General features: G+C 34.6%; 1 protein-coding gene across 3 annotated transcripts in view; it reads right to left on the reverse strand.

Moving 5' to 3' along the window:
* Window positions 1-5,100: 5,100 nt before the first annotated feature.
* The window catches only part of LOC136033229 (uncharacterized), a 197,456-nt gene continuing 175,074 nt past the window's right edge, over window positions 5,101-27,482 (reverse strand). For 2 of the 3 annotated variants that reach the window (XM_065713941.1, XM_065713943.1), the window contains 4 exons: window positions 24,690-24,823; window positions 21,014-21,251; window positions 9,675-10,016; window positions 5,101-5,285 (listed from right to left, as the gene is read on the reverse strand). In XM_065713941.1, the coding sequence (XP_065570013.1) occupies window positions 5,181-5,285; window positions 9,675-10,016; window positions 21,014-21,251; window positions 24,690-24,823 (819 nt within the window). In that variant the 3' untranslated portion in view covers window positions 5,101-5,180. The remainder of the gene's footprint in view (window positions 5,286-9,674; window positions 10,017-21,013; window positions 21,252-24,689; window positions 24,824-27,482) is intronic. The other variant, XM_065713942.1, reaches the window with a different exon arrangement.

Here is a 27,482-nt window from a genome sequence, read left to right on the forward strand (position 1 = left end):
TCAGCACTCCTCTCAACATTCTCTGAAAGCTTAACTTTAATGTGCTTGATCTTTTTGGACACCAAAGGTCAAACATGCCCTCTCTCAAGAACAAATCTATATATATAAAAATAAGTTGTCTGTCTGTGGATGTGTGGATGGATGTGTGGATGGATGTGTCAGGTGACGTCACCTGAAAAAACTGGATTAGGTGACGTCAAAACTGAAAAAACTAAAAAAAGGCAAAAACTACAAAAAAAACTAAAAACTAATAAAAAAAATAAAAAAGCTAAAAAACTAAAAAAACTATAAAGGTAAAAACCAATAAAAAACTAAAAAAAAAACTGAAAAAACTAAAAAAAGGCAAAAACTACAAAAAAAAACTAAAAACTAATAAAAAAAGTAAAAAAGCTAAAAAACTAAAAAAACTAAAAAAACTAAAAAAAGGTAAAAAACTAGGACACAGGGAATATAAATAACGACCGGGACACAGGGACACAACTACAACGGGGACACCGGGGGAAACAGGGGGATATAAATGACGACCGGGACAAAAAAACTAAAAAGAAATAAAAACTAAAAACTAATAAAAAAAACTAAAAAATCTAAAAATCTAAATAAGCTAAAAAAGAAAAAAAAAGGAAAAAAATAAAGGAGAAAAACAAAACTAAAAAACGAATGTATATACAGACCGGGACACCGGGATACAAATGATGACCGGGACCCGGGACACAGGGAATATAAATGACGACCGGGACATAGGGACACAACTACAACGGGGACACCGGGGGAAACAGGGGGATAACCTGACAATCTATTTATATGCAAAGACAATGGGACAGCAAAGAATGTTGTATATTCGCAAGTTTTACGTAGTTAAAACCATATATATATATATATATCTATATTCACAGGTGGGACATAGGGACACAACTACAATGGCGCGTAACTATTATGGCGCGTAACGACTTACGCGCGCGGGGGGGCTTGGGGGGGGTGCGAAGCGCCCCCACCAACTAGGTGTTGGGGTGGCGCGAAGCGCCACCCCAACAGCTAGTAATATATATAAACAATGGTCAAAGTACATAGCTTATAAGCCTTGCTCTGAGGGCATTGCGTCCCCTGAGAGCGGTTTTGTCGTAACTAAGGTTTTCGAAATTCGGAGAAAAACGACTTTGAAATTTTCCCCTTTGCTGGAACTTACACGGTACAACCGATTTTCTTCGTAAATACATCAAAAAAAAAGAAGAAAAATAATAACTAAGAGGGTCTCCCGAATATGAGATGGAAAAGGTGAAGTTTTCATTGTCAAAACTTGAAATGAAATACAGATACGACAATCTGACCTTACCGAAATTTTAGTAAACTTAAATACGACAAAATGGTATGGGCTGCCTATTCTTTTCACCATGAAGATACGACAAACGAGTTCTGATGCAGCAATACTATTCATTTTTTGTTGAGTTTCTTTGCTGGCCGCAGCTTTGCTTCAACGGAATCCTCCTTTGGACATGGATCTCGTGCAGATGGAGAGGCTTCCAATTGTTCAATATCCCCCTTGGCCTTGTAGTACTGTTCAATCTTGGTTTCAACATACTTCTGGTCTTGGTTGGGTATGAACTTCAGGAGATACTTGACGTCTTTGATTTTCGCATCAGGTAGATCAATATTTTTGCCACAAAGTTTAGGCAAAACAAGATGTTCAACAACACGGACAGCCGAAGTGTTGGGACACTTTTTAACCGAAGTGCATTCTTGTGATATAGTGGCCATTTGCAAGTCTCCAGAGAAGGAAGTTTTGAACCAAACTTTCTTAGCGTCCAAACCAACGAGTACTTGTACAGCTTTGCTGGCTTTTGAAAGTCAAAGAACTTTGACTGGGTCACTTGCAGGATATTCAAAGGACGTGTCTTTCTTATTTTCAGTAACTTCCTTACCAGATCTAATGGAGAAAACAAATCAAGGTGCTTTAGCCCCCCCACTCAATAATGCTATGTACAGCATCAACCTCCTGTATAGTCGAATGACCTGGCTCACAATACTGCATAACCACTTTTTCTAAGCGTGGAAATGTTCTTAGAACATCTTGGATGGCAAGGCTTATAATTGAGTTTCGGTTCTGGGACACGCAAGAGTCCAAACAAGTAATTAACTGACAGATATCAGGGTAAGTATCAAGAACTTTTTCTAGTATGACCATAGTCCACTAGCTATTTCGTTTGCTCCACGTCCAGCCTCAAACTCGGACCGAATGCAAAAGTATACCTCATTGATTTTATTACTGTTTCAGACTGTTTGAGAAACTTACTGTTTCATTATAAAACCATTTTTTTAATGTTATATAATCGACAAGCACCAATTTTCAACGATTAAGCTGGATACATAGATTTTATTTTGCCGTTTATGCCGTTTTCTTCTTCCTTGACGCCAAATTTTCAATTAAAGTATGCGTTTTTGGTCGTTTTTGATGACCGATTGATTAAGAGGGGATAAAGAATTTGAACCAAAATATTCAAACTCACACTTCTCTTCATTTAACAAAAGGTCCATCCCAGAAAAAGCATTGGAAACAGAAGATACCATTTTGGAGAGGCCAGTCCTAGTCCGACTAATCAGGAGCAAATCGTCAGCATACGCAAAATAAGACATCTAAAACATCAGAAAAATATGGAGAGAATATTCTCGCAAGCACGCCAGAAATAAAATTTTTAAAAAGTGTCGGTGACAAAACGCCATCTTGTCTAACACATCTTTTAGCTTTAATAATTGCAGTTGGAGAAGGTTAACTAGAAACGAGCAGAAACTATAAGGAGTAGGGTTTACGTCCCCAATGCCTTCTAAACATCATAGTATAAATTGTACTTATGCTAAAAACAAAAAAAAAACATTTTATTTGTTTTCTCTTTTTAACTTAAATACATCTAGAATCATTATGACTTACGAGAATAAATTTGTCCAGCTACTTTGAAGGTGAAAACGTTACAACTATTGACGGTTCAACCATCGCTTACGGTAAATGAAGCTAAATCAAAACTTTGGTTCAAGCTTTGGATTTGTTTGTGGAACTCTATAGAGAGCAAGTGACGTTCTATAAAAGGCCAAACGAATTAATTTGGAAATTGTGAAGGTAAAAATGCATTTCGACCAAGTAAGCAGCAACCTCCGAATGAATAGCCTTAAGTGGCTACTCTTTCCTCTGGAAAATAGAGGGCTCCACATTGAATACCTACAACCCTGAAGGGTCCCAATGACTTTTAATTAACAGTTCCGTAGTTTACTGCATCTTTATTGGTTTGTATTGGGTTACACAATTGTTATTGAATACATATGCATGTAGGTTTTCAAAAGAGCATATAAGCAATATCATAGGCAGAGCAGCACTATCATTAAAACTTTTAAAGCACCTCATTCAATTGGAAATTAAAAGCTCTAAGGTCATTTTTAAGCGTCAAAAAAAAAAAAAAAAAAAAAAAAAAAAAAAAAAAAAAAAAAAAAAAAAAAATGGAGGGTAAGAAACCTTCCAGGCCAATTAAGTCTCTAAACACATGCAATCAAAATTTGAGATAGTCATTTCCTCGAATATAGTTAAAAGGTCCACATAATATGTCTCTGGGATGCCCCCCAATCGTCCCCTGAGAGCGGTTTTGTCGTATCCGCAACTTTTTCGGGAAGTGGAGTTAAGACTGTCATCTAATGTGAAATTTTTTGCTCTATCCGATCCCGTCGACCATTTTATTGTATCTCAACTAGAAGTGCCTCAATTTTAGATTTCTCGTTTATCGTATCTGACATTTTGCCGTTTTGTTAAGAGCGGTTTTGTCGTATCTCATATGGGAAAATTACATGGGCATTTTTGTCGTAACTCCGTCGACGTACACTTTTGAAGGAAGAAAAGATTTAGTAAAAGTTTCATAATGAGTCACAAACAGACATTATTTACATCTGCACAAGCTGCACAATATTTACAAGAATCCAGTACCTCATTTTTGTGGAATTGACTAATATTTTATTCTAAGAATATAATATATATTATATCTTATATTGTATATATTGTATTATATATTGTACATATATAGAGTATAATTTAATATTATACTCTATATACCATTCATACCTACTATTTATACTCTATATATACCGTTCATACCTGATTTGTTATGCTTTTATTGCGTATCAGTGGTCAGAATAAATCTTGGTTATGATGGTATTTCGGTAGTGCTTCCTTGTAACGCAGCAGCTTGTCGGTAAATTTTTTGCAGTTCATATTATTGACTTACAAATAAAGTGAACATACCACTCGATGCCTTTTTTTATGTTCTTTACCAACCCTCCCCGCAAAATACCCTCAGCCTGAGCAATTCCAAATCAGGGTTTTTGTAATATTTGTTCATGTAACTTAAGTTTCTCCGTACTTTATTCAAAATTCAGAAAACAAATTGTGCAAAATACTCTTTTCGTTATTGAATTGCTTTGTTATTGAACTTTGCCATACCCTAAAGTTAATCTGAGCATAAAAAAATTATAAGAAATATCGAATATCGAAAGTAAGAATATCGATATATCGTTTAATCAAATTTTCGCCCAACACTAGCTATAATGAGTATGAAATGGAATCATATTCGTTCCGATGATACTGCGGCTATAATGAAAAAAAAAAGAAAAATGATATTTTCTAAGCCGTGTTTCCTTCGACAGATTACTGAATATTATGATTTTGGACTGAGACCAAACAAAAAGCAGGTAGTCATCAGACAAGTTTGGAAGAAGTGGTAACAAGAGGAATTAAAGGAAATTTAAATTTCTTGAGAGGGGGCAAAGAGCAAGCTTTGAATGTATTGGGGTAGAGAAGGAGTTTGCACAGCTGTTTTGGCACCAATTGGCTTGGTACTACTGTGAGTTGCTAGTAGTAGTAGCAGTGTTTATTATCTTTTATGCTCCTCATTTTAGAGGACGGTAAAGAGTTCATTGGGAATTCTGTTTCGCCATGATGCAATTTTTTTTCAAACGGTGGGAAGTTTTCTTTTTTTTGTATTTCCAAGATCGTTTTTAAGCTGAAAAAGGCTGATTAGGTTATTTTCCACATCTATAAAAAAAAGAAGAAATTGAAAAACGAGCCAAAGCTACAAAAAATATCGATTTATTCCCAAACTTCTGTTAATGTACTCCTAATAAAATATATTATTATAAGTATCTTAAGATATCTATTTGTTCCCATAGAGTTTTGGGTCTTCTGGCTTGATTTTTAATTCAATTTCTTCAGCAGATATAGTGTCTGGGCCACTTTCATAAATAGCAGCATTCCAATCCTAAAATAAGACAAAGAAGTAAAACCCAAAACAAAAATGATAATTTGCACTTAACTAAATGAACTCATAATAGAAATCATAAGGGCCAGAAAGTAAAAGGGCCGAGAGGGCCAATCCTAAAATATGACAAAGAAGTAAAACTGATAAAAAAGGATAATTAGCACTGAACAAAAGGAATTAATAAGGAATATAAGAGAAATTACACTCCCATAATAGAAATCACAAGAGCCAGAAAGCAAAAGGGCCAATCCTAAAATAAGATAAGTAAGTAAAACTCATACACAAAAATGATGCATCTGCAATTAACATGCTAGTACTATTAAGGATAAATCTATGAAGGTAAAATTTGAGAGAATATAGAGGGCGAATTTGAACTAAATCAAAATATATTATATGCATTCAGATTGTCAAAAGAGCGTATCTTGAAAATTGATTGTGCATCAAGTTGGAATTCTCACAGAATGCTTAAAGGGGAAGAGCAATTGACCAAAAGGCAATTGGTACAGACTACTACTAATACTACTACCACTACATATACTAGTTCTACTACTACTATTACTATTACTCCAACTACTTCTTGTATTTCAACTACTTCTAAGGCTAAGAGCATTAAGATGAAAATCTCAAGAACTATATGATTATACAAGTTATCAAAAGGACATATCGGCAATGTCATAGCGATGGCTAATTGTATCAAACTACCAGGAATTAATGAGGGGGGTGTTCAACTGACCAAAACACAATATGTTATAACTACTGCTGCAAATAGTACTAGTGCTATTACTGTTAACACTACTACTAGCACTATTAGTACTAATAGTATTAATGCTACTGCTGTGACTACTACTACAACTGTGCCTACAGGTAGAAAGGTGAAATTTACAGGGTAGGGGAGAGGGAGGTGAACTGAATCACACCACTCCGTTCGTATCGCGTGATGCAGGAAAGTTGAATTTCCTGCATCGTTTATGCGTGAAGTTGAAACTTCCAGGCCTTGTTGTTGAACAAACCAAAAGACAATAGTTACATCATAGTGCTACTGCTTCAACACCTACCACTACTTCCACTACTATCACTGCAACTGCTGCTACTATTATCACTACTGCTACTATTGCTACTAAAGTTAAAGCTACTACTATCAATTCTACAGCTACTACTACTACTGCTACTAAGGCTAAGGGTATTAAGGCGAACATTTTGGGCAATATTGAAACTGTATTGAACTAAAACAAAACAAACAATGCCCACACAGGTTGTAAAGAGAAAATATCAGCAATACTTCAGGAACAGTTGATTGTATTTAATTGAAACCTTCATCGTGTTTGAAGGGGATATTGAGGAAAACCAATGGTGCTATGTGCATATTGGTACTACTGCTACTAAAACTATAGCTACTACATAAGCTAAGGGTATTAAGCCAAAGCTTCCAAGGAATATTTAGGCGGCTGTTGAACTAAAAAAAAGAAAATAAAAGAAAAGTATGATCATGCATATTGTCAAAAGGGTATTAACTCAATATCATATTGTCAATTATCAATATTGCCAAAAGGTTATTATCTCAATATCTCAAGAACGGCTGACATTATTAAGTTAGACCTTTCAGGGTAAGTTGCGACAGATTTTGAACTGGTCAGACAACACTATGTATATACTTTTAATGCTACGTCTAGGGTTACTCGAACTAATGAGGCTAAGGGCATTAAGGTAAAACTCTCTAGAAAACGTTCAGGGGAAATTTCGATTAAACGAAAAGACTATATGCAAGCATCATTGCTCTATCATGGCTAGTACTATTATTGAAACTTTTAAAGGAGTTACTTCGATCAGAAACTGAAAGTTCTAGTGCCCCTTTTCAGAGTCAAAAGTAATTGGAGGGCAAGCAGTCCTCCTCTTTAACCCATAATTTTCCTAACACTCCCAATCACTATTACGACACAGGCATTTGTTCAGCATAATTGGACGGCCAATAACTATTTCCCTAAGGATATTGGGTTTCTCGACCCCCCCGCAGTTATGCAATCTGTCCAGTATGCTTTAAAACTAAATCAAAGGGCATTGTGTGTACGCTGGTTGCCAATAAGACACCTCAGCAATATCACGAAAAACTGAGGGCACTCAGTTTAAACTTTCAGGGCTATTACGATTACTATTTCTGCTCTAAATCAATTTAACTACATCAAAAGAGTGTATGTGTACCCAAATTGTCACAGTTTATAGATGTAATTTTTGGGGAATGATATCAAGTTTTAATTTCAGGTCAATTTGAACAGGTATAAAATTAAATTATACTATACTATTTGTGTCAGGATGAAATATTGGTGAAAACATTTCTCCAACTTACAAATAGTAAACCAAACTATGGATTCTTATAGAAAAAACGAAAAGATAAAAAATATTATGTTTTTCATGAAAAACACTATGTCAATAAAGAACGAACAGAAATTATTTAAAAAAAAAGTTTTCCACAAAATAAGTTTATCAAAGAAAAGTAAAGAACTCCATTAAACCAAAAATGAGCAGAAATAAAATCAAGTAATCTACCAAGCGTATAACTACTACACAATCACTATCAATAAATAAATGAAACACAAAAACGTCCAGAAATTACAGTAAATAACCGAGTCAAACTCAAAACAAGCAGAAATAAACATGACAACCCACATACCTTCTCAAGGCCCAGTACGTAATTTTGCATTTTACTGAAAAAACTACAAATGACTGTGCAAAGTCAAATACATATATACTGATATGTATCCCCTAAATCTTTATAGTTTTCGATTTATTAAAGTAAAAAAAGTGAAAACATTTAAAATGCATTTTTTCAGTTAAGTGCAAATTGAGAAAGCATGGCCTTGAGAAAGCATGGGGGTTAATGACCCTATTAATGTTAATTTCTCTTTGTTTAAGTATGTCTCAATTATTTATTGTAATTTCTGTTCGTGTTGGGTTTCATTTATTTATTAATTGTGATTGCGTGGTAGTTTTACGCTTGGTAGATTATTTGATTTTATTTCTGCTCACTGGGTTTCAGAAAGTGCCTTAGCTCTTACAAGAGTTCTACACGGATGTCTAATCTTAGAATTAAAATTGCCAAGAAGCGTAGCACAAATTCTACATAATTACATATATATTAAACACATTTAGGTGGTTTTATACACAGGGTGTACGAAAAGTTCGTGTTGTATGGCACAACCTGATTACATGTTGAATTTAAGGTGTGAAATTCGTACAAAACCATCTAAAAGAACCTTGGCACCAAAGCAAATGTTGATCAGTATGGTATAAATCATAGCTTTTGTATAAATACCGTAAAAACTACTGTGGATATCCCCATTTCAATGGGACAAACTAAAATTCTAATATTTAATTCAATATTAAATTAAAGTTACTAAAAAATTAAATTTTCTGAATCATTGAAATTATTTCAAATATATCTAAATTGATTAGTTTAATTGATTTGGATTAGTTGATTAAAAATAATTAATTAAATTGAAATTTGAATTAAAAAGTTTAATTGAAACATTCTAGGAATATCCTACAACTAACCTTCAAGAACCAATCAACTGCGGGAGAAATACAGCGCTAGCACTGCATCATTCCATGTCCATCTTTGTCTCCCATACAGTCAAATCTCTAACACGGTGCCAGAGATGATTCAATTATTTGAATTAATGAATTGATAAAAAATAATTAATTAAACTGAAAATTAAATTAAAAAGTTTAATTGAATCATTCTAGGAAAATCCTATAACTAAATTTCAAGAACCGATCAATTGCAGGAGAAATACAGCGCTGGCACTGCATCAATCTAAATCCATTTTTGTCTCCCATACAGTCACATCTCAGAAATGGTGCCAGATATAATTTAACTGATTTGAATTAATTAATTGATTAAAAATAATTAATTAAGTTGAAAATTGGATTAAAAAGTTTAATTGAAACATTCAAGGAAAATCCTATAGCTAACCTTCAAGAACCGATCAATTGCGGGAGAGATACAGCGCTGGCACTGCATCAATCTAAATCCATTTTTGTCTCCCATACAGTCACATCTCTGAAATGGTGCCAGATATAATTTAACTGATTTGGATTAATTAATTGATTAAAAATAATTAATTAAGTTGAAAATTGGATTGAAAAGTTTAATTGAAACATTCAAGGGAAATCCTATAGCTAACCTTCAAGAACCGATCAATTGCGGGAGAAATACAGCGCTGGCACTGCATCAATCTAAATCCATATTTGTCTCCCCTACAGTCACATCTCGGAAATGGTGCCAGATATAATGTAACTGATTTGAATTAATTAATTGATAAAAAATAATTAATTAAATTGAAAATTGAATTAAAAAAATTAATTGAAACATTCTAGGAAAACTCTATAGCTAACCTTCAAGAACCGATCTATTGCGGGAGAAATACAGCGCTGGCACTGCATCATTCCAAATCCATCTTTGTCTCCCATACAGTCACATCTCTGACACGGTGCTGGTTCAGCAGTAGCAGCAAAGCGTCGTGCAAAAATATCGATAACCCGTTTGGGAGATGTTGTCTTTCTGCCAATGATTTTGTTAAGATCAAAAACGGTACCATTTGTCTCTAAAGCCAAAGGAGTACAAAAATCTTTGGGTACAACTAGCTGGCGCCGGAGACTTTTATCGGCATTCCGTTTTCGCCCACTTCTTATTGTATAGATGTCGTTGGTGTCATAGCCATAAATGTGGGACAGAATCTGAAATATATCACCAGGATAAGTAAAGGTCTTTAGTTCAATCTAGATGCGCATGGGGGCCTGAAAAGCACCATTAAGGAATACATATTTCGGCTTTTGTGTTTCTTGGTAACATACTCTTATCGCACGGAATACAAGCAGTTCTTCTTTTTTTTACAAGGGGCTAAGGGTATAGATGACTTATAAAAGAGGAAACTGAATCTGGTATCAACAGAAAAACATCCACGCTTTCTAGCGTTAATAACAAATAATGTTAGGGTAATTAGATGCTTGAAAAACCCAAAATAAGTACAAACGCTAGATGGTACTAGTAAAATTTTTGTCAATATATTATTAATGTGTTATGCTATTATACAATACTAGTAATATATTATTAATGTATTATGCTATTATATAACACTTGTGATATATTATTTATGTTTTGACTATTAATAAGTAGCCTAATTGTTATAAATTATTACATATTGTCACCCTAAAATTCTGGAGAAAAACAAACTTAGTCACTTATGTTGTCATAATTACGTGTCTCGCATTGCTTACGAATGGATCAAGTATTTTTATTGCATAGTAACATTACAGATAGGTTATATTTAGCCTACTATTTATACATAACTCTTACATATAACTCGATCTATACGGCATTTAAAAAAAGATTTCAATAAGAGAAGTTTTTCAAAGAAAAGTTAAAAGCTACATTAACCCAAAGACAAGAAGAAATAAAGTCAAATAAAAATTTAAGCTTAAAACGAATACGAAACTTAAACGAACAGGAATTAAAATAAATAAGCATGTCAAACTTAAAAAAAACACAAACTACCATAAACAAGAGGAGGACTAACGCCCCTAGCTGCTCCAAAGTTATTACATATATGTCATTTTGACAATGATGATGAACTTAACATCTTTTGATGTAGTTCAATCTACCCTGAATAATCTTAAACTTTCAAATTAATTCCCAAAGTTGTTCGTGAGATATTGCAAATACACCTTTTTTCCATAATCTTGAAACGAATAGTGGCTTTTTTGATTTTGTTCATTATGCTCTTCCGAATTTCATGAAAGGTTCAACCAATTCCTATTCCAGTTCCTAAGGTATTGCAGGTTGCCCTATAGACAGCCTAAATAAAAATAGCGTCTTACAATTTAGTTAAATACCCCTTTTCATCATTTCCTGAAAATTTCACATTAGTAGCCATATCCGTTTCTAAGATTAGTATCCTAAGTTAATACCAATAGAGCATTTTGAAATATTGCAGGTGCACAGTTTAAACAACAGGGATGCAAATAGTGAATTTTAGTTTAGATCAACACCGCCTTCAACATATCCCAAAAGTTTCAGCTTAATACTATTAGCCACTCCCAGGATAACACAGATATGGTCTATTGATAACCTGAATACACTAAGTATCTTTTGATTCAGTTTGACATTTACATAATTTGAAGGTTTCAACGCAATACCCTTAGCTGCTCTTGAGATATTGCACAGACACTTTTTAGACAAGCGGCTACACATACTGTCTTTTCATTTAGTTTTACAACATGTCCTGAAAGTACCAGCTTAATACCTCTAGCCGCTTCTGCAATATTGCAGTTACCCCCTTCTGCCAGCCAGGGTACACATAGTGATATTGCAATATCAAAGATACTGCAGATATGCCCTTTTACTAATCTGAATGTACATAGTGTCTTATTATTTAATTCAATATATTTCTCAATTTTACCTGAAAGTTCCTACTTAATAATCTTAGCTGCTCATGAGTTATTGCATATATGCTATTTTGCCAACTATTATGCACTTAGTGTCTTTTAATTTAGTGTTAACTTGATCATCGCAAATGCACCTTTTTTATGACCTTCATTCACACAGTCTTTTAATTGTATTCAGCACCCTCTTCACAGTTTCCTGAAAGTTTCTACTTAATACCCATTGAAGCTCCAGAGATATTACAAATGTACCCTTGGTAACCTAGATACACACAGTGTCTTTTGATTTAGTTCAGTATCCATCAGTTCCTAAGATGTTAAACATAAATAATTCTGAAAGCTGGAAGTACATAGTGTGTTTGGATTTGTCTCAGCATGCACTTGGGTTTTCAACTTAATATCCTTAACTGTTCCTGGAATATTGCAGATGCGCCATTTTGACAACATGAATGCAATTAGTGTTTCTTGATTTAATTAAGCGTTCCTTTCAACATGCACTGAAACTTTCAACTTAATACCCATAGCCGTAATCGAGATATTGAAAATATGCTCTTTAAACAAAATTGATGCTCATACTATCTTTAGATTTACTTCAAGATTCTGAACAACTTGTCCTGAAAGTTTCAACACAATACCAATGTGACAATGTGGCAACACATAGTGTCTTTCAATTTAGTTTCACACCCCCTTCAGCATTCGCTGAAATTTTCAACTTAATTCCTTCTGCTGTCGCCAGGATATTCCAGATATATCCTTTTGACAACCTGGATGCACATAGTGTCTTTTGATTCAGTAGAAGATCTCTAACAACATTCCCTTTCTAACGTAATACCCTTAGCTATACCGGAAATATTGCACGTACACCCTTTTGACACTATGGCTACATATGATATCTTTTGATTTAGTTTCACCTCCCCTTAATAGAAAGAAAGAAAGAAAGAAAGTTTATTTGAGCCCTACGGCCATACACAACATGATTTAATAATACAACACTGCACAGAACACACACTCAATATAAAACAATACTTATTTTCATTCACTCAGGCTCGACTGAGCCTCTCTCGCCTTTTCCACATATCGTGCCATTTTGCATATGAGTCCAGGCTTCGAAGACCTCAGGATATAAGAAAGCAGCACCAACTGATGGTCCCCCAAATTTCATCCCTAAGACTTTCAAGCTCCTGGCACTCCATGAGGAAATGGGCTAAATTATTATCCTCTTTTCCGCAATACCCACACTTACCATTTGTTCCCATTTTTTTTTTTTATTTCTGTTCCCTATGTAGGCTACTGGAAGGCAATTTCCCCTCAACTGGATCCATGATTTTAAATATTTCAAAGGTAAATTTACCTTAAAATAATATTCTTCCCCAAAAATTTCTTTTATACTACATTCATTCAGTAATATTCCTTAGAAGTTTCAACCTAATACCTTTAGCCGTTCCTGAGATACTGTGGATATGCCGTTTTTACAATCTGAAAGCACATATTGTCCTTTGATTTATCTTAACATGTCTTGACTATTTATACTTATTACCCATAGCTGTTTCTGCGACATTGCAGATACACCGTTTGTAAATATGAATGCACCTAGTATCTTTCGATTTAGTTCAACAACCTCAAAATACAATGAAAGCTACATCCTAATACCCTTAGCTATTCTTTAGATACAATATATGCGCCCTTTTGACGGCCTAGATGCAATTAATATCTTTTGATTTAGTTCAATATCCCTTTCATCACTCCCTAAAAGTTTCACCTTAATACCTTCAGCGGTTCGTAAGATATTGCAGGATACGCCCTTTTCACCACATGGATGAACAAAATACCTTTGGTTTAGTTTTAAACCTTCCTCAGCAGATTCTTAAATTTTCAACTTAAAACGCTTAGCAATTCCTGAGACATTGCACATACATTCTTTTGGAATGAGTTTGCTGGTGGTCCAGCGTAGAAAGAGAGGCCACTCATCGTCTGCAGTCCAAACGGTTATGTGCTAGCATTATAGCTTCGTCCGGGGTGCTACCGATCAAAGACAGGAAGTGAGCAAGGCTGTCCTTCCATCTAGAACACGACCTTCCCCGCGGACGCTTCCAGCCGGACGTTGAGTGATCAAAACTAAAGGAAATTCTAACTGAACGTTTCTGCTGGCATGCGGGCTAGGTGGCCGAAGCACCGAAGATTTCGTGCAGTGAGCTGACATGAGTTGGAGACGAAGTCATATCACTTAATCACTTCGATTCGTCTGAAAAACTTGGTTTGAGCCACATCTATCGCGTTTGGGACCGAAGCGACAGAAGGCCAGGTCACAGCAGAGTAGAAAAGAAATCGGTTTACAGTATGTGGTAAATACGAATCTTTGTTCTGCGGATACTACCGGGGATCGACCAGACAGAACGGCAGAATCGGGCCACAATTGAGGTGGCTTTCGTGATACGGGACTAAGTTTCAGCTTCGATAGATCTGCTGTCCGTGATGACGGACCCAAGATACATGAATGATTTCACAACTTCAACGGTATATCCTAATAAGCTGAGTGGGGTCGAGTTCAAGGTTGCGCATGCCGTGTCAATGATCATTATATTAGTCTTTTGCCAGATGATTTTCAGTCCCACTTTAGATGCTTCTTCCAATAATGTGGTAAGGACTTCTTCGAGTTCAGCTGCAAAAGTGCATACAAAAGCGATATCATTCGCGAAGTCACAATCAGATAAGACTTGTTTGCCAAACAGCAGTACAAAATGGAGACGGTTTGTGGTTCGATCCATAAAATTAATCGATTGTGGTGTTGAAAAGATCGGGGGCGGCAGCATACCCTTGCCTCACAGTATTTATTTTGAATACTGGGCTGCGACTAGGGTTTATCTGGACGGATCTCATAGTATCAGCATAGAAAGCCCTGAACAGATGGCAATACTTGGCAGGAAGTCCTATTCGCTTAAGCACCAGCCAGAGAAAATCACGGTCAATCGATTCAAAGGTGGCTTTGAAATCGACAAAGGAAATATATGCTGCATGTTGGAACTCCCGGGCTTTTTCAACTTCTTGACGGATGGTGAAGATCTTCTCAATCGTGAACCTATAAGGCATGAAACCCGCTTGCTGTATCCAGTGGCATTTGCAGAGGAAATGGGTGCTTGTGTCCAGCAGTAGGTGCTTTAATCCCGTCATAAGGAGGGCTGTCCCTTCCTCGACACTTGCTTTTTACGCAAGATATTTTGTCACAATTCTTTAAGAAAGATTGCTCAAATGCAAGGATCGTCGAATTTGAGTTTGAAGTATTTTTAAAGAGCTTTAAGACTATAGCGTAAAAATTGATAGTTGAGGAAGGGAGTGTCCCCCTTATATACGCAATAATTTATGTTCGTTTTAAGTTTTAATGTTGCTCCTCATTTTCAGTTGAAAAAGATTTTTAAATTTAATTTCGTTACTTAAAAGAAGGGCTATGGTTTCCCAGTTAAGTTACATTTATTTATAAGACTAGGAAATATAAATAACAATGACATAAAATGAGTGCTTCCCAATATAGAATAAACAGGGTTTTCATGGGAGCAAAAGGAACAAGTGCTACGCGAAAAAAATCGTAAGTTTTAGAGTCTACTTCTGTATGTTCTGTTTTTCTTCTTTTTTTCCTCTCTGTAATGCAATTGCCCGCTTCCTGTGCCTGTTGTCTGTTTCTGTTACAATTGCCAGTATATTATACGATTTCCTGTTGTCTGTAACAAATTTGCAGATATACATTTTTAATATCTCCATCATCTATTTGAAAATTTTCTGAGGTAAATTGGCATTTTACCTTTCTGTAATACAAAGCGTTCAAGGAAAATTCTATTTTATAAATATATACAATAATAATTATATTGCACTTAAATATTATAAAGCCATACACATACAGTAAAACCACAAGCAAGCAAACACAGACACCCACAAACACACAAAAACAACATACATGATGTGCTCAAATTTTAGCAGCTTGTGAAGCAGCTTTTGGAAAACCTGCCGAGGAGTTAACAGAATAGTTACTAAAGATCGTTCCTGAAAGAGCAAGACCTTTAAGGGCAAATCACCACACATAGCTTATCAAGGCTATTTTGGGCAGGGTAAACCGCATGAGGAATACCTGAAAATTAGCTTCACCCGGGTTCCGTCATCACCTGGAATAGCCTCCTAGCAGAGGTAATTCCCGAAAATCCCTTCCTTGAAACATTTAAGTAAAGGTACAATAAATACATGAAAGTTGAAAACAAAAAGAGAGAATTACCAAGACTAGCAGCATTATCAGTCACTTTTATCACAATAGTGATTAATGATAATACAATCACGGTCTGATGGCTGATCATCGAATGATTACCATCCGTTTCTAGACCTCAAGCAACACCTCAGTGGCAACCGTTGCAATTATGGCGACTTTGAAAATGGCAGTGAATTCTTGGTTATCAGAGCAGGCGGTTTTTAATAAGTTTTTATGAAGAGATTACTTCAAAATTAGTTGGGAACATATCATAAGTGTTTGAACAAACTTGGCATCTATGCCGTTAAATAGAGTAAAGTATATACTTTCCAAAACTAAATTTATTTTTTAGAAATAATCCTTCGTTGTTTACTTATCTTCAAACGGACCTTACTTAAAAAACATCCCTCACACTATGAAAGAAGACTGGTGAGTTATCGCGTAGACAGGGAAGTGGGGTGTTTGAAAGAGCACATTTTCAGGTCCAAGTTGTCTAACTCTCCATGAGTGCTCACATAAATTAAATAAAAAAAACAAGTTTTTTGAAATGAAAGTAAGGAGCGACATTAAAACTTAAAACGAACAGAAATTACTCCGTATATGAAAGGGGCTTTTCCTCCTCGACATCCTGCTCCTTACGCTAAAGTTTTTATTGTTTTAAAAAGTAGAGTTGCGAGTAAGAATCAAACTTTAGCGCAAGGAGCGGGGTGTCGAGGAGGAAAAGCCCCTTTCATATGCGGAGTAATTTCTGTTCGTTTTAAGTTTTAATGTCGCTCCTTACTTTCATTTCAAAAAACTTGTTTTTTTATTTAATTTCTGAAAGTTTTTGAATTAATGCATGTCTGATTTGGGCTTTCCGTACATAAATTATTAAAATAAAAATTGCATTTTAATTCTTTTTTTGGCTAAATGGCTTTCTCTTAGTTTTGATCAGACAAATTTGAGAAATAAGGGGTGGGGAAGGAGGCCTACTTGCCCTCAAATTTTTCGGTTACTTAAAAAGGCAACTAGATCTTTTAATTTTTAACGAACATTTTTATTAGTAAACAAAATACGTAACTTAAGAATTAACTTACGTAACAAACTTTTATATTCTTATATTTTTGATTATATATATGAGAGGGTTGGTCCCCTCGTTAATACCTTGCTCTTCACACTAAATCTTGTTTTGTCCCAATTCTTTAAGAATGACCCCTGAATCAGAAAGGCCGTAGAATAAATAACTGAAATTACTTAAAATTTTTTTAGCATAAACAGCGAAGTATTTATCTCCTCCTAAATACCTCGCTCTTTATGCTAAAGTACTTCTAGAACCCCTCATATGCGTAATAATCTCTGTTTATTTTAAGTTTTAATGCTTCTCCTTACTTTCAATTGAAAAAACTTTCTCATGTTTATATTTTCATTGTTTTTTTATAGTAATGCTAGAAAGTCCTGCGCCCTTTTCATTGAATTTCTCTTCCCCCATGAAATATTCCTACAAGGAAATATCCTCCCATATAGCCCCCTCCCCTGAACCCCACACCCAAACCAAAAAAATCCCCTTGATAACGTTGGTACACTTCCCAGTAACTATTACTGTATGTAAACATTGGTCAAAGTTTGCAACTTGCAGCCCATCCCCCAGGGACTGTGGGGGGTAAGTCATCCCCAAAGACATAGTTATTATGGTTTTCGACTATGCGGAACAAAATGGCTACCTCAAAATTTTGATCCGTTGAATTTGGGAAAAAATGAGCGTGGGAGGGGGCCTAGGTGCCCTCCAATTTTTTTGGTCACTTAAAAAGGGCACTAGAACTTTTTCTTTCCGTTAGAATGAGCCCTCTTGCAACACTCTAGGACCACTTGGTCGATACGATGACCCCTGGGAAAAAAAAAACACAAATAAACACGCACCCGTGATTTGTCTTCTGGCAAATAATATGAAATTCCACATTTTTGTAGATTGGACCTTGAAATTTTTTCTATAGGGTTCTCTGATACGCTGAATGCGATGGTGCGTTAAGATCCTATGACTTTTAGGGGTTGTTACCCCCTATTTTCCAAAATAAGGCAAATTTTCTCAGGCTCGTAAATTTTGATGACAAAGACTGAATTTAATGAAACGTATATATTTAAAATCAGCATAAAAATCCGATTGTTTTGATATATCTTTTAGTATCGAAATTCCGTTTTTTAGAGTTTCGTTTACTATTGAGCCGGGTAGCTCCTTACTACAGTTCGTTACCACGAACTGTTTGATTCCCATATTCGGTTAAGTTTCACTCTAATTGTTATGGGAATATTCCAACCCGCTTGGAAGTGCGTCAAGGTGGTGTTCTTTCACCGTATCTTTTCAGTATTTGGATCCGCAGTGTGTTATACAAAATTATGCCCTTTCTTTTTTGTAATTTGGTAAATGTCTCTTGTATTGCATATGCGGATGATATACTTCTAGATATAGCCGTTCTAAATCTAGCCTCTCGAATTCCGTATCATCTATTTCAAAACATTTCAAAACTGTTGGTCTGTCATTGAATATTGATAAGTGTGAGTACCGAGTCTTTAATGCAAAGTCTATGCCCATTTGAAATCCGCGTTCTAACTTCTCAATCCATTGTGTCTCTGATTTGCGGCGGTCATATTTATTGGAATCTATTAGCTTTTAGGATCAATATTGTACTGCATATTAAAGAAAACTTAAAGCGGGTTATGGTAAAATAGTAGCTAATCGTGATCATTATTATCGAAAAGCGCTTGCATTGCTATACACTAGCTTTTGCGACCATTCAATACTTTTCCTATGTGGTATTTCACCTATCCTGAAAAAAGATAAGATCTGGCTGAATTGTTTATATTATATTTCCGCTATTGTAAGTTTCTGTTTCATGTACCCCGGTCTGATAGGAAAAAGAAAATAATTCGGTATTTCGGGGCTTCTGACATTATTACTCCTTTGCGGAAGTTAGGCTCAAAATTGGAAAAGGATTATATTTTTTCTCTGGGCCCCTTCCACCTCTTAGTTCGTTTATTCTCCCATTAGTTTTCACCTGTTTTCGCTTTATAGTTGTGTTATCTCTTAGCAGTTCTTTCGTTAATTGAGTTATGGTTGTGGTATATATGTTTTATCGCTCGTATAGTTGTGTTATTTTCAAATTATACTCCATAATAGAGGGGCTCCGAACACCCAGCATTGTATATTAAGCTCTGAATTTGACGTTTTTTTTCTAACGTGATCAGATTCGCCCTGCACCCTGCACCCTTTTCATTGAACTTTTCTTCCCCATGACATATTTCTAAAAGGAAAGATCCTCCCATATAGCCCCCTCCCCTCAACCCTACCCCCAAAACCAAAAAAATCCCCCTGAAAACGTCTGTAAACTTCCCAATAACCATTATTATATGTAAACACTGGTCGAAGTTTGTAACTTGCAGTCCCTCCCCCAGGGACTGTGGGGGAGTAAGTCATCCCCAAAGTCATAGTTATAACGGTTTTTGACTATGCTGAACAAAATGGCTATCTCAAAATTTTAATCCGTTGACTTTGGGAAAAAAATGGGCGTGGGAGGGGGTCTAGATGCCCTCCATTTTTTTGGTCACTTAAAAAGGGCACTAGAACTTTTCATTTCCATTAGAATGAGCCCTCTTGCGACATTCTAGGACCACTTGGTCGATACGATGACCCCTGGGGAAAAGAAAAAAAAACACAAATAAACACGCATCCGTGATTTGCCTTCTGGCAAAAAATACAAAATTCCACATTTTTGTAGATAGGAGCTTGAAACTTCTACAGTAGGGTTCTCTGATACGCTGAATCTGATGGTGTCATTTTCGTTAAGATACTACGACTTTTAGGGGGTGTTTCCCCCTATTTTCATAAATAAGGCAAATTTTCTCAGGCTCGTAACTTTTGATGGGTAAGACTAAACTTGATGAAACTTATATATTTAAAATCAGCATTAAAATGCGATTCTTTTGATATAGCTATTGATATCAAAATTCCAATTTTTAGAGTTTTGGTTACTATTGAGCCGGATCGCTCCTTACTACAGTTCGTTACCACGAACTGTTCGTGGACAAGAGTCTTCTATATCTTTTCAACCAGGTCTTATGTTTTTTCTAGGAGTGCCCGTATTAAACCAATGGTCTGGGAAAAAAAGGAGACGGTTTCATCCAACATTCATACGCAACTGAATATACATGAATACAGGATGAAGAGTGCAGTATAAAACCTAGTGGGGTGAAAGCTACCCTGATTTTGAGGAGGTGATAATTTAATTTTGAAATTTGTACTGAATTTCTTAAGTCAAATGAACTAAATAAGCTTCTCTTTCAAAACGTTGATGTGCAAAAGATCAATTTTGTTTAAAAATGTTGGGTTTGACGCCGGTATTCCTCCTCACATTAAAGGTAACTCTGGGTATATTATGAAGAATGAACAAAAACTAAATTTAACAAAAACAAGTTTCTCATATGAAAGCAAAGAGCAACATTAAAATTTAAAACAAACAGAAATAATCCTTACATCAGGGAGGCTGTCAAGTCCTTGACTCCCAAGTCGGTATGCTATAATTTAGCTTTTTGTAAAATTTTTGTTTTAAGAAATATTGCTCAAAACAAGCTCCGTTGAACTGGAATACAAAGTGTTTTTAAGGCACTACAAGAATTTAGCGCAAAGAGCGAGGAGTTGAGGAGGGGGGAAATCTCCTGATATAAGGAATGATTTTACTCTGCCACTCTTTACTTTCTTTTGAGAAAATTTCTTTTGAAAAATAACCACCAAACATTTGTATGTTTTATATATATATAAATATATATATATATATATATATATATATATATATATATATATATATATATATATATATATATATATATATATATATATATATATATATATATATATATATATATATATATATATATATATATATATATATATATATATATATATATATATATATATATATATATATATATATATATATATATATATATATATATTTGTATGTGTATTTATCAAATTTAGTCTCTACACTTAGAAACGCCAAACTTTGAAGCCGCTCAATGGGTTGTGCAGTATTACCTTTGAATCTTCCAAGGTTTTCTTTCCTTTCAATTGAAATTTCTCTGGTCGAAGGATATGCAATTTGAAATCATTTTCCAATAATAACGTTACAGCATCCCCATAATCCTTGGATTCACAAGATGACTCACACGAAATTAAGATGATATGTTTGGAAACACCGGCGCGATAAGCTAATCTTGTGGCATAATTCATGGCTTCTATAGCGTTAGTTTGTTCATTGCCATTAAATGGGAGTCTGGAACATAATAAAAATAAATAGTCTATAATATAAAGTCTATAAATAGTCTATAATAGTCATAATATAAAATATAAATATAATATAAAATATAAATAAATATAAATATAAATATAATTTATAAATATAAATATAAATAAAAATAAATAGTCGAAACCAGGCGTCTATTAAAGTCTGAGGATTATACACAACATATTTTCAAAATTCATTATTTTTTCAAAATTATTTTTCAAATTTTTTCATTATATTTTAAAAAATTATAAATATGTACCAGTTTCAGATATGCAACACTTATACCATTTAAAGTTGCCTAAAGAAATTAGTAGCATACGCAAATTCGCATCCTCCTACAAGAAATTACATAAGAAAACAAGTTTTCAACTGAGAGTAAAAAAGCAACATCAAAGCTTAAGACAAACATAAATTGTTCCGTACATGAGGGGGCTCCTAACTAGAAGAAACTTTTTTTTATGTAATTTCAGACTGTTTATATAATCATACCAGGAGTTTTCGCCCCACCCCCTGTGTAAAATTTCTTTCCCATGGACGATATTTCCGGCGAAAAATCGTTAACAATGGATATGTTAACAATGAGTGGATTGCATAACTTGCAGCCCTTCCACCAGAGGCATAGTTATTGGATCTTTTAACTATGCTGAATCAAAAGGTCATTTCAAAATGTTGATGTGATGCTTTTTGAGAAAAAAACTGGCGTGGAGGAGGGGGGCCTGATTAGCCTCCAATTTTATCAGTCACTTAAAAGAGTAGAACTTCAGATTTCCGTTCGAACGAGCCTTTTCCAATCTTGTAAAACTATTGGTTTGATATGATCACCCTGGAAAAATAAAACGAATAACGACAAAACAAATAAACTCGCATCCATGGTCTTTCTTCTGGTAAATAATACAAAATTCAACATTTTTTTTTTTAGAAAACAACTTCAAATCCCTGCAGTGGGGTTCTTTGATATGCTGAATTTGTCAGTGTGATTCTCATTAAGATGGCTCGACTTCTTGGATAGTGAATCTCCTCTTTTTCAAAAATCCGGTAAATTTTCTCAGACTCGTAGCTTTCGATTGGTATCATTAAAATTAATAAATTTCATTGATTAGAAGTCAGCATAAACGGTCAATTCTTTTGAAGAATCAATTTTTTTTTGTTTATCAAATTTTGTTTTTGGAGTTTTGGCTACTATTATGCCACGTCGCTTCTTACTTACAGTTCGTTACTCCGAACTGTCTCAAAAGGAAAAACTCCTCTAAGATAGACTTGAAGATGAGTCTGATAAGTTTTTAAGAAAAGCTTTGTCATTTTTTCGTAGAATATCAGTCATTTTATTGAATAACGTAAATATCAAAGCACTTCGAAGATTTGTGAAAAGGTCTATAGATTGATATTTAGGAATGGACAAAAAACACCCTGAACCTTGGCTATTCTACTTTTAACAATGTTTTCTTTTTTTGGATGGGTAAAACTGACGTGTCCTTCATTTTTTATTGCTTCTTCTTCTCTGTTATTTTTTTCACTAGAAATGCCCTTTGACTAAAAGGGCACTGGGACATCATAGACAGTTGGTTAAGAACTTATTTGAAAGGATCTTGCAATATATAGTGTCTTTGTAATTAACTAAAGACGAGATTATGGTTATATAAGAGTAAATTGTAAAATAACTGACTAATAATAGTGTCCTTCCAGAATTATACCGTCGATGAACAGATGGAATTTGGTAATCCTGATATATGGCTGGTAAAGGAAACATTTGTATTTTTTCTTCTGAATGGGATTAAGGTAGAGGTTTGGGTTTTAAATAGGCTTCCTGAATCAGCTACAAATCGTAATTTCTTCTCACTAGCCAGTGTTTATTAAAGAATATTTTTTAATCTTTCTTACTATGGGTAGCCTACTGTAGTTTGTTCTTTACATGTCACGGCTGCCACTCGAACCATAACATTTAAAAAAAAAATCAAAAAAAATCAAATGCTCAATTTTTTTATATGAAATTCTGGATCCAGTAAATCTGACAGGCCCAACTTTTGTTACAAATTTCAAATTACAACTTGCTAATTGTAACAAGTAAGTAGCGTGTTGGTCTGTTTGAATTATTTTTGTTAGAGAATGGGATATAAAGCCCCAAAACGAGCTGTTTTTAAGCCTAATTAGGCCTATAAGCATTAAATTAGACCTTAAAAATAAAAATTAGGTCTATTATTGTTGATAATAGAACGTTCTCTAACAATATACTTCATATATCAAACTGAGGAAAAAGCTTTCGGGTTTTTCTTAGCTGAATCATGGAAAAGGACAGACAACGGCCCATAGTAACTAAAAATAAAAAAGTTGAAAAAAATTGGTACGTGAGAACAAATTGCCATTTCTAGCTGATCCAGAAACGATAACTATTATCTATATTAGTCTTAATAAGAGAATGCTATTTTAAAACACATTGAAGGAAATTAAAACAAAAAGATACAAAAAAACTCCTAAAAAATTGCGTCGGGCCAAAACAGAAAGTACACCACTGAAATTGCTATGTCCAAAAATCTTATTCAGGAAACTTAGTCCCTTGGTTGAACCAGCAGGGACAATCACTTTTTTGCACGGGTAGCACTGAAGCGTCCTCTTTTTTTTTCCTTCTTCACTGCTAGTAGGGCACTGGAACATTATAAAGAGCTGTTTAAGGGTTCATTTTAAAGAAAGTCGGTACACATACGTGCTTATGTAAGTACTACAACATAATATAATAAATAAAATCAATTTTTCGACAAGAAATTGCATCTTCATATGGAAGATGATAAATGAGGCCGTAATCGCAGGTAAAACCATAAATGACGTTATAGTATAAGAATGTGATGACATTAGTTGCAACTGTGTTCGTTCTTTACTGTATATCCAGCTAACATAGTAAAGAACTACCTCAAGATTCACTCTGATTTACTCCCTTTTTTTATGGGCTAGATTAGAACTAGGTGAGTTTTAATCTGTTGATGATAATGTACCCAACTAATAAAGCTTAGTTCACTCATACATAATTAAAGTAAATGAAAGCTAATAAACAGTAGTTACCCGAGGCAAATTGAATCAGAGCCCTGGGGTTATAGGCCCCACGCCCCTTTACCCTCTTTTCAGTCCCACAAACATTACTAAAGAAGATTTAATAGAAAACTTTGCCATTTTTTTACGTTTACTAACCCTTCTCACTTCTATTCTGTTCCCCTTTACCCCCTTTATTCACTCCAAATAATAATATAGAGTATAACACCTACTAACATAGATAGAGCTAAGAGCATTTTGTCAATGACCACAATCAGCTATCAAATTTTTATTCTTTTAGTCAGTTTTTTGCTAAAATCTGGGAAGTCTGAGTGTGATATTGTACCCAAAGAAAAAAAAAAAAAAAAGCAGTTACCAATAATAACTTTTAAACAAATGTTTGCCTACCCTTCAAAGGCTTTTTGAACAATTTTTCTATTGCTCCAAATCTCACTGTCAGCTGTTCTGCTATGAGGACTCTTAAACACACCTTTTCCACCAAAAGTTACAACAGCGTAACGATTGCCGAGATAACCGGCTTCCTGGAAAATAGAAGAAAAAATTCAACAGATTATTTTTTTTTAAATCTTAAAAGTAAAATAATGATAAATTTTCTGAACGCCAAGGTCTAATTTTTCTAGAGGTACCGAGACCAAAGATGGATAATTTTAGTCCTGAAAGGATTCGAACTAGAGTCTCCCTCTTTGGATGAAAGAATCGGCTCTAAACTTGATCCTACACTCAAGGAAAAAATGTAAGACTTAAGTTCTATACTCGTTTAAATAAAACAAAGAAGTTCATCAAAAGTAACGGGGGTAATGGTTTCAAACTTTCCTTGGCTGCCCTGAAAGTGGTAGGCAAAAATAGAAGCCTAGTACTGCTAATTGGGGTCACCACCACACCACTGGCCGCCAAACCAAGAGTTTAATCATGAGGTAGGATGTTTTGTAGAATACGCTGCCAAAATCACACCGAGGGGAGGGATCAGTCTCCTTGGGCATACGAAGTGCCAACCATGGAACAGGAATGGATTATTTGAGAAGCAGCTTTAGGTGGGAGAAGAAAGTAATTTTGCTAGACTAAGTGCAATATCGTTTTCAAGACTAAGTGCAGTATTATAAAAAAATTATGAGCCAATATTATCTCTGATGATTTCGATATGGCTCCTTAAGCGAAGTTTACAAAAATCGCCTCTAAAGTTGGGAATTATACTTCCTTCCATATTAAATGAGCTAGCGACTTAAAAATATGTCCCCCTTTCTGAAGAGGAATTTACCACGTACTTGAATAATGACAGTTCTCTTGTGATCTATAAGCCTGACTATTCGGTGAAAACACAAGAGAAGAATGGCTCTGGAGCACTGCTAGGGTAAGAAAAGACGAATGAACTGTGGCAGGCCCCAATCAGGGCTGCCAGCTGGACGCATTTTATGTCAAAAGGACACATACCCATGTGCCGGGCCACGACGAAATAAAAGGGTAGAAAAGGGAAACATTTTAGAAATTTGGGACAAAAACAGGCCAAAAAAGGGATACGTTTTGTAAACTTATGACATAAAACGAATATATTTTGGTAAAACAAAAATGTCACTTTTGACCAAAGTAGAGGTTTTTCTCGTTTTTTTTTTTTTTTTTTTTTTTTTTTTTTTTTTTTTTTTTTTTTTTTTTTTTTTTGTAGCATCCAGGTGTTGCCAGAGATGTCGTAAGTTAAAGATTTTTTTCAAAAGTAAGGGATTTACATGTTTATACAAGTTTCGTGCTTTCACACAGGTTTACAAAGCGTCTTTGGGTCAATAATGCAACTGGTAAAAAAAAAATAACCTCTGGTTTTTGAGAGTTCAAGATAGACACATTTTAGCTAAAAATGACACGTTTTCTGGCGCAGAGCGGACACATTCATAGACCAAAATGTTGAAAACTCAGCGCTCATTCCGCACCAATGCGACGAGAGGGCAAAGGAGCACAAACAATATATTGCGTTGTATCATTTTTCCGTGTTAAATCTGAATGCTGAACTGATCCAAAATCTGTTTTGTTTCTTCAATAAGGGCTAAAGTATTACAGATTATAAAGTATTACACATCAACTGGCAGCAGTGAACCTTGAAATTTAAAAATAAAAGCAAAAATTATCTTTTCTGGAGATTATATAGCAAATGTCTCCCGTTTAGGATTTTACAAGACCCATTAACTGTTATGGGACTTGTTTTTTTGGTCAACCTTATACCTATATTTTAAATAAAATTTCGAGAAAAATCAAGAAAGTACGGTCATAAAAATTCTTGAAAACAGTAAAAAATAAAAACAAGTCCTCTGCATAAGTAATAAATGAGAAAAAAGAAATGATGATGATAGCTCAGAGACATTATTTTGCGCCCCCCCACCACCACCACGTATCTACCTATATTTATGTGACTAACTAAGTTTGCAAATACATTATATTTATTTTTCACAAAGAAAATGGAATAAATTTTTTGAAAAAAAAAAAAAACAATTCTTTTTCATTTCTGCCCTGTAATTAAGAAAAAATGACAGAACACTACTAGTTGTGAGCTATCGATAGGGCATAAGGTGATCTATCAATGGGCTATCAATAAGGTATACTGCAAAATCCTTAAAGCAAAAAAGGGAGATAATAAGCATTTATTGAATTCATGAATTTCTAAAGGTATCTATTTATGTTCTTGACATCCTTGACATTTATTTCTACTCCTATGTTTTATCCTTTAATTTTCCTTTATGATTGACCTTTAGCTTGAACTTTATCATTATAACCTGAAGAAAAGGAACCTCATAACAGTCTTTACTTAATTTTTAGGGTCAATATCATTACGTGACGAATAATTTCCAAACTATTGTCTCACACTGAAGGCACAAAAGAAAAAAAAATTAGGTCTTGACCAACACTCGTAGATATACTTTAAAATCCACATGTTTATATTCCTTTTTTCTTAGACTTAAAAACAGCTGTTTTTGTGACATGGCGGTATTCAGAATTTTTGTTCAGAAGGGGGAAGGGACAAAAAACTTTACAAAACGCAAACAAAAATTGTTTACATGCATTTTGTAACTTTCGTGTGAGCTAGACCCAAATTTTGGGAGAGGGGGTTCAAACTGGGTAGCTCCCATGGATAGCATGGACACTGCATCAGGAAAAACCCAAACCTGAATATATTCCTTTAATTGTTTACATTCATATTGT

Source organism: Artemia franciscana, chromosome 11 (assembly GCF_032884065.1).
Source record: "Artemia franciscana chromosome 11, ASM3288406v1, whole genome shotgun sequence".
Lineage (NCBI taxonomy): Eukaryota > Metazoa > Arthropoda > Branchiopoda > Anostraca > Artemiidae > Artemia > Artemia franciscana.